A 7,331-nucleotide genomic window follows, 5' to 3' on the forward strand; every position below is an offset into this window, starting at 1 on the left:
ATCTTTAATCTTTCTTGGATTAGTCTGTTTGAATCCTGAGAATTTGGAAAATCTTAATTAGATTCCATAGAGAACAGGCTATTCTTATGAAAATGATTCTGAGATTTCCTATGTTTTTTCTAACTCTATAAATATTATTTTGTTTTGGTTTGGTTTGGTTTTTCACTGTCTCTCTCACTGTAATTACTAGTGGTTAAAACAAAAACAAACCAACCAAATAGACAAAAACAAAACAAGAAAAACACCAAAAAACTCATCTTAAAATTGGAAAGAGAAGGAGTAAGAAAAAAAAAAAGAAAGATTTTAAGAGAAATCTATATTCCATCCAATTTCAATAAAAATCACAGGAGTAAGTAGTACGTGTCAGGAAGTTTATAAGCATTATTTCATTTAATCCTCACAATCTCCCTATGAAATACTATTATAATTCATTTTACCAATGGCGATACTAAGGTTCAGAGAGGACCACTGACCTGCTCAAGGACATACAACTAATGAGAAACAGACTTGTTTTTCACTCCCAGAACCTTCTGGCTTCAAGGTGGTACTCTTTTCATTGTGTTCCAATTTCTTCCACAATCATGAGAGGTAAGAGAATAGGTAGAAATGGGAAAAATGACAGACAAGCCAGCCAAATCCCTGAGGTCTTTTAAAAAAAAGTGAGGTCCATGGGATGTCTACCAAAAACAGAAAAATAGGGTGGCCAGAGGAAATCCACAAGTTTGTGGATTCTCAATTCCTTTAAAGATTATCTTGATTACTGTGTACTATTTTATCACTCATAATCTCTCTCAACATCCAACATGTAATTGCTCCCTATGCTCAGAGGGCTCCTACTCCCTGAGTCTTGGGATATATCATGGATGGGGCTCCTGAGGGACTATGAGATAATTTAAAATCCTACAAAGGTAGGAGATGTTTTCACCTATGCTAACTTTGAGGAAATCACCCTAGGTGATAGGGTAGCCATCAATGTATAGCACCCTCTCTCTGTGTGATTCTGAACGAAAAAGACCATTTGTGGTCTGCAGTTAGAAAATTCAACTCCAATTCCACTGCACCTAGGGAAGAGAGACATTTGTAGTGGAGAGCCTCAAACAAGTCTATAGAAGAAAATGAAGATAAACGGAGGAGAAAAAACATTTGTTTTCCTTAATTGAGCCAGTCATGACCCTTTTGACCACATGAGTGCTCAGAGCATCTCTCCACCTTTCTCAATTTTTACTTTTACCCTCACTCTGGAGTCCTGGGTAGCAAGGATTGTTGTAAGAAATCACAATTAAGGGCTTCTTTCTCATTCTATGCAATGATCAGATTCCTTTCCTTCATTCACTCTGTCAAACAGCATGCAGGAATGCATTCACTTATTCTTTTTTGGTTCATTAATCATTAATTCAGCATCAATCATGTTCCAAGCACCACACAGTGCATAGCATTAAATTAGTTGGCTATGTTCCCTGACATGGAGAAAATATATTTCCATGGCATGGAGAAAATAATAGTCTTTACGATACAAAGATATGTAAAAGATATTCTCCTGGTTCTCTTCCAAATTCTCTGAAGAATGTATATAGTTCTTATTACATGCTCCCTTTCCTTCTCCTTTGCCTAAAATGTAGTATTTCTCAAGATTTGGCCTCCAGTCCCTATTTTGTCCTCACTTTACCCTGTCTCCTCCTAGTGACCTCATTCATACTTAAGATATTGACTATCATCTTCCTACAGGTAATACTTCCCAAATTCTTTCGCATGAGGCTCTCTATAGCAAGTATAATAATAATGAATGATTATAAAGCATCTTATTATGCATTAAAATCTTTCATGAGCATCATTGTATTTAATCTTGACCGCAGTTCTGTGAGGTATATATTATCTCAGTTAATCAGAAACCAGCATTTAGTGGCTACCCACTGTTTACCACTTAGAATTATAAGAACATCCTACATTCTCAAGGAGCACAGCCATAGTGGTACATGTCAAAATACAGATTTATAAGACCCAAATGAGGGACATAATACCAAGGAGATTATTCAGTGGTTTGACAGACCTTTCCTATTTTACCCCTATTGTCCTGCCCTAATTATTAATAAAGCCCCCTTTCACTATTAAAAGTGTTATTGTTGGAATGATAAATCTTGACTCATTAGTTAAGGTTGAGGCTACTGGTGCAGGGAATGCTTTCTGCTTCTTTAAAGATGAGAAGCTGAGGTCCACAGGTTATAAATTGCTTGACCATAGTCACACCATCAAAAAATCAGAACTTGAACTTGGGTCATTAGACCTCTAATCCAAATTCTTTTTAATATGCCATGTTGTCTTTTTCTTAGACAAAAGTTTGAATTTGAACTGAAGCTTCTAGGAAAGTTGTATACATTTCTAACTACAGGTATAACCCTAAATTACTACTTGAATTATCATTCTCATTTCCATATGTGTCTTTGCTGCCTATGAACCTGTCTGGTTGTGGGTCTAGAAATGGTGAGGAACTTGAATACATAAGATTAAAAAAATGTTTGACATTATATAGACAAAATTTTTAAAAAAAAAAATGGTAAATGAAATTTTAATCTTAAATGGTGTTATATTCAGGAGATATTTCTTGTAGTTTTCCTTGTTTTCATTTTTTATCATGCAGAAAATAATGTTTATACTACTTTAGAACCAACAGAAATGTGACTCATGTTTCACCTTGCATATCAGCGATATCATGCATTTGCGTGATTTGTATTTAACTGTGTTTCAATGGTTTCAAGGGGTGGGTGCTTGCATGTAGGTGTGGGGGATGAGGTAAGCACTTAAGCCACGGTTCCCAGTCTTCTCCATCACATGTTTTATTTTTGTACCTCAGCATAGTCAGAGGAGATCTCCATGGGTACCCACGGGTATTTTCTAAACACTTTCCCAAAATGTGAGTTATTTAGCATTAGCTATGCTCATGCTAATATTAAGTCAGTACATTACAAGAGTGTTTTTATTCTTGCTCAGAGTAAAGGAGTAAATAATAGTTTCTGGGTACCTGCAGTATGCTAGACGCTGTATTAGATGCCTCATGCTGCATTATCCCATTTAAACTACCCAACAACTGTTAGAACGTAATACCATCCCTATTTTGGAGATAAGTAAACTGAAACATAGCAAAGTCACAAAATTGTTAAGCAAGAGCCTAGATTTAAAAGGAAATCTGCCTGGCTCAAAAATCTTATCTTTCCTTATCACCATTTCCCCATAGCAGTTAGTCTACTAGCCCTCTGTTCACTGTGCCTAACAGAAATTGTTCAGGAGCCTACAAGGATGGCTATGTAAAGAGATGGCTAATCTAGAGAATGGGGGCCACCCAGTGGTCGTGAACTCTTTCTTCAGCAACTACAGCACAAGTACAAACTGACTTCAGGCCCAGATGATCCCTTACTGGAAGCAGGCAAAAGTAGTCTGAAAAAAGTGGAGAATACTGACTTTCCTCCAACAAGAAACCCAAAAGACCCAAAGACTTAAAGAACCTAATACAATACACAGAATCTCAGTGTAAAAATACCTGAAATAGTACAAAAGTTATTCACACAACCATAGGTTCTAGTTTTAGATCATGTATATTTGTTCATGTGATAAGTAGTACTAGGATAGCATTATCACAATATATTAATGCAATTGATGGACTATATTATTATTGTTTTATGGTATCAAATCTATACAAATTCTTTTCACATCTTTTTCTTTTTATTACAGAATTTTCCACTAATCATGACTTTCTCCTTTTCCTTCTCTTCAAGGAGGTCCATTAGCCTTCCTTAACTCTCTACCTCTACTTGTCATTCATGTGTTTTTTCCCTCCAGCAAGGGGCAAACTATCAGTTACCAGCAATTATGAAGATGTTCAAGGCTCATCCTGTCTTTCCTAGTTCAGGAATTAGATACTCTACTTTTAGATGAATATCTAAATTCCTTTCATTAGGCACAAAATCTCAAGCCAAAAGTAGACTCACTACAACCATTGCTTTCCAGAATTAATAAAAAAGGCTTAAAATAGTCTAAGGACCAAAAGAATCATTTCAGAGAATTCTAGAATTCTATTCAAAAAAACACATTTATTGGGTTCTACTATTTCCTAAGTCATAGAGATACAGCGGTAAACATGAATAAACATGGTATCTTCATGTAAGTTACAATCAAAGTATATTCATAAATTAATTTCCAACCTTTCATTCATTCATTTAGCTAACAAATATTTAAATCCCTGCTATTCACAGGCAATGTGATAAATACCACAGATAATGATAAATTATAGTCTTTACTCTTAGGGACCTTATAGTCTAATAGAACCTGAACTCAATTCCATCGAGATTTGTTTTGTATATACGGATAAGATTAACATATGCTACCACTTTTAATTTTTTTGGAAGATAAAATTATCAATGCGTAACTATTAATTATAAAAGAGGATCAGAGAAATTGACTAGGAATTGTAATTAGAAGTCAGAGTAATTACAATCAGACAATTTTCATACACTTTGGATCTCCAAAAACCAGATCATGAAAGTACAAACTGTAAGTGAATAAGTCATCTCTTCTTGGATGATTCACAAGCACCTTAAAACTCAAGGGTTTAACAGGCAGCCGACCACAACACACCCTAGCAGCCATTTCATGTTCTCAGCATATTCAGTTACCTGACTTTTTCCTTTAAAATACAACAAATAGTCAAATTAATAGCAGCAGAGTGCAGAATGATGGTGGCCAGGAGCAGAGGGAGGTGACAAGGGGGATTGCTAATTAAAAGATGTAAAGTTTCAGTAATGCAAGATGAATAAATTCTAGAGATCTGCTGTACAACATTGTGCCTATAATTTACAACATTGTATTGTACACTTAAAATCTATTGAGAAGTTAGATCTCATGTTAAGTTTGAGAGGTTAGATCTCATGTTAAGTTTAAAATAAATAAATAAAATAATAAAAATAAATAAATAATAAAACAAAATAAAATTTAAGTTTAAAAAATCAGAAAACACAAAAAAAATTGCAGAATTGAAATACTTTCGTTCGATTCAAAAATTCCACTTGTTAGCAAATATCAAACATTCTATATCTACGACTTTGTATATGATGTGACTTCACTAAAACCTATCATCTACATGATACAATTTAGCTGCTAACTTCTAACAATTTAAAACCTCAGGATAATAGCCAAATTTGTCACTGTTAATTTCTTTTCAGTCAAACATCACTAAATAAGAAAATGCTCAAACTAAGGAATATATCCAATTAGAATGATATCGGTACAACTCAAATCTGAACGCTTATTGCACTGTATCACAATCCATTGTTCTCAGTAGAGGTGTGGGTGCCCAAACTGACTTTTGATGGATATTGAGGGTATCTGCCCACATGTTTGAATACTTGTAGACATGCTCTGAAAAGGAATCAGGAGGATCAGGCTTCCAGGTTGATCTACTTTACGGCATTTATTGCTGTATAATTGGTTGTGGACGTTAATTAAATTATGCCCATCTGTTCAGTATTGAGATCTTATTATCTTAGCACATCCAGTATGTCACCACATTAATGCTTCATTTTGATTTGTATCCATATTCGTGAAGAAATATGGTATCTTGAGATATGAAGGCATAGATTTGCTTTACTAGCCCCTGAATGTCTTTGGCAGAATTTCTAATTCGTAACTTCAACATCGTCTTTGTGTTTAAGCAAAGATTGTTTGACTATGAATGTCCTGGCACTGTGTCTGTCACAAATCAGCCTCCTCATTCACATGCTTTCACATCTTTTGTCTCTACCAAGACCTCCGTTCCAGAAATATGAGGAATCACACAGAGCTGAATGAGTTCATTCTACTGGGAATACCTCAGACAGAGGGACTGGAGACTGTGCTCTTTGTCATCTTCTTATTCATTTACTTCTTCACCCTGCTTGGAAATTTACTCATCCTTACAGCAATTGTTTCTTCCTCTACCCTTCACACCCCCATGTATTTCTTCTTGGGACTCCTATCTATTTTTGACATGTTGTTTCCATCTGTAACCTGTCCCAAGATGCTATTCTATCTCTCTGGCCAGAGTCAAGCTACTTCTTATGGGGGATGTGCTGCACAGCTCTTCTTCTATCATTTCCTGGGATCTACTGAAGGCTGCCTCTATTCTGTGATGGCTTACGATCACTTTGTTGCCATCTGTCACCCACTGAAGTACATGCTCATCATGAGACCTGGAGTCTGTGTTGGTTTGGTCATGGCAGCCTGGTTGGTGGGTTGTCTTCAGGCCACCATCCTGACCTCCTTTACCTTCCAGTTAACCTACTGTGGCCCCAATCACGTGGACTACTTCTTCTGTGACATTCCTGCTGTCTTGCCCCTGGCTTGTGCTGACAGCTCCCTGGCACAGAAAGTGGGTTCCATTAACGTTGGCTTTCTGGCTTTAATGCTTTGGTTCAGTGTTTGTGTCTCCTACACACGCATTGGGATTGCCATTTTGAGAATCTGTTCAGCAGAGGGCAGGCAGAAAGCTTTCTCTATCTGCAGTGCCCACCTCACTGCAATCCTTTGTGCCTATGGACCTGTAATCATCATTTACCTGCAGCCCACACCCAACTCTTTCCTTGGTGCCATGGTGCAAATATTAAATAATACAGTCTCACCCACGCTGAACTCATTAATTTATTCCTTAAGGAACAAGGAAGTGAAAAGATCCTTGAAAATGGTGTTCCACAATGTAGTATTTACTGCTCTGGAATAAATTATGGGTTTTGTAATGGATTTTAGAAATGTATTGTCTCTTAATATCATCTTCCTATTTCCTCTTCTTAAATAGATAAACAGATACGAGAAAATACTTCCTCTAAAGCATCGTATTTTGTGTGCCTAATAAGATTAGGTATGTTTGTGTGTCTCTGTAACTCCTGTGACTCTATAACTAATATTATCCTCAGTACCTTAATCCCTGAGGAAAGAATCCAAGGAGCATGGAAAGCAGCTAGAGACAGATTTCTTATCCCTATAGGGGGCAGCCAATTTTGACTGGTTGAGGACAGTGAGGATCTGTGACAGTCCAAGACGTACACTTTAATAGCCATCTCTGTGCCAAATCACCCTTCATTTCATTTTTCTTGCTTCCTTTAGAATGTAATTATTCCCCTTTTCTGCCTATAAACATTTCAGTTTCTCCATATTGCTAAGAATAGTCTTAACTACCATTTATAGAATACGATCTGTTTTCTAGGCACTGTGATGACCATTTTACAGACATCATCTCATTTAATCGTCACATCACTGTTCATAAAGTAGAGTTTTCATTTTGTAAAACAGAGCTTTGAGGACCTGAGACT

The 7,331-nt window shown here is 36.3% G+C and overlaps 1 protein-coding gene across 1 annotated transcript; it reads left to right on the forward strand.

Moving 5' to 3' along the window:
- The first annotated feature begins 5,809 nt into the window (after positions 1–5,809).
- On the forward strand, positions 5,810–6,742 carry LOC131407869 (olfactory receptor 10N1-like). The gene has a single exon (XM_058544468.1). It carries the CDS (start codon positions 5,810–5,812, stop codon positions 6,740–6,742), a length of 933 nt encoding a protein of 310 aa, XP_058400451.1.
- The last annotated feature ends 589 nt before the right edge of the window (positions 6,743–7,331 follow it).

This window comes from Diceros bicornis, chromosome 7 (assembly GCF_020826845.1).
Source record: "Diceros bicornis minor isolate mBicDic1 chromosome 7, mDicBic1.mat.cur, whole genome shotgun sequence".
NCBI lineage: Eukaryota > Metazoa > Chordata > Mammalia > Perissodactyla > Rhinocerotidae > Diceros > Diceros bicornis.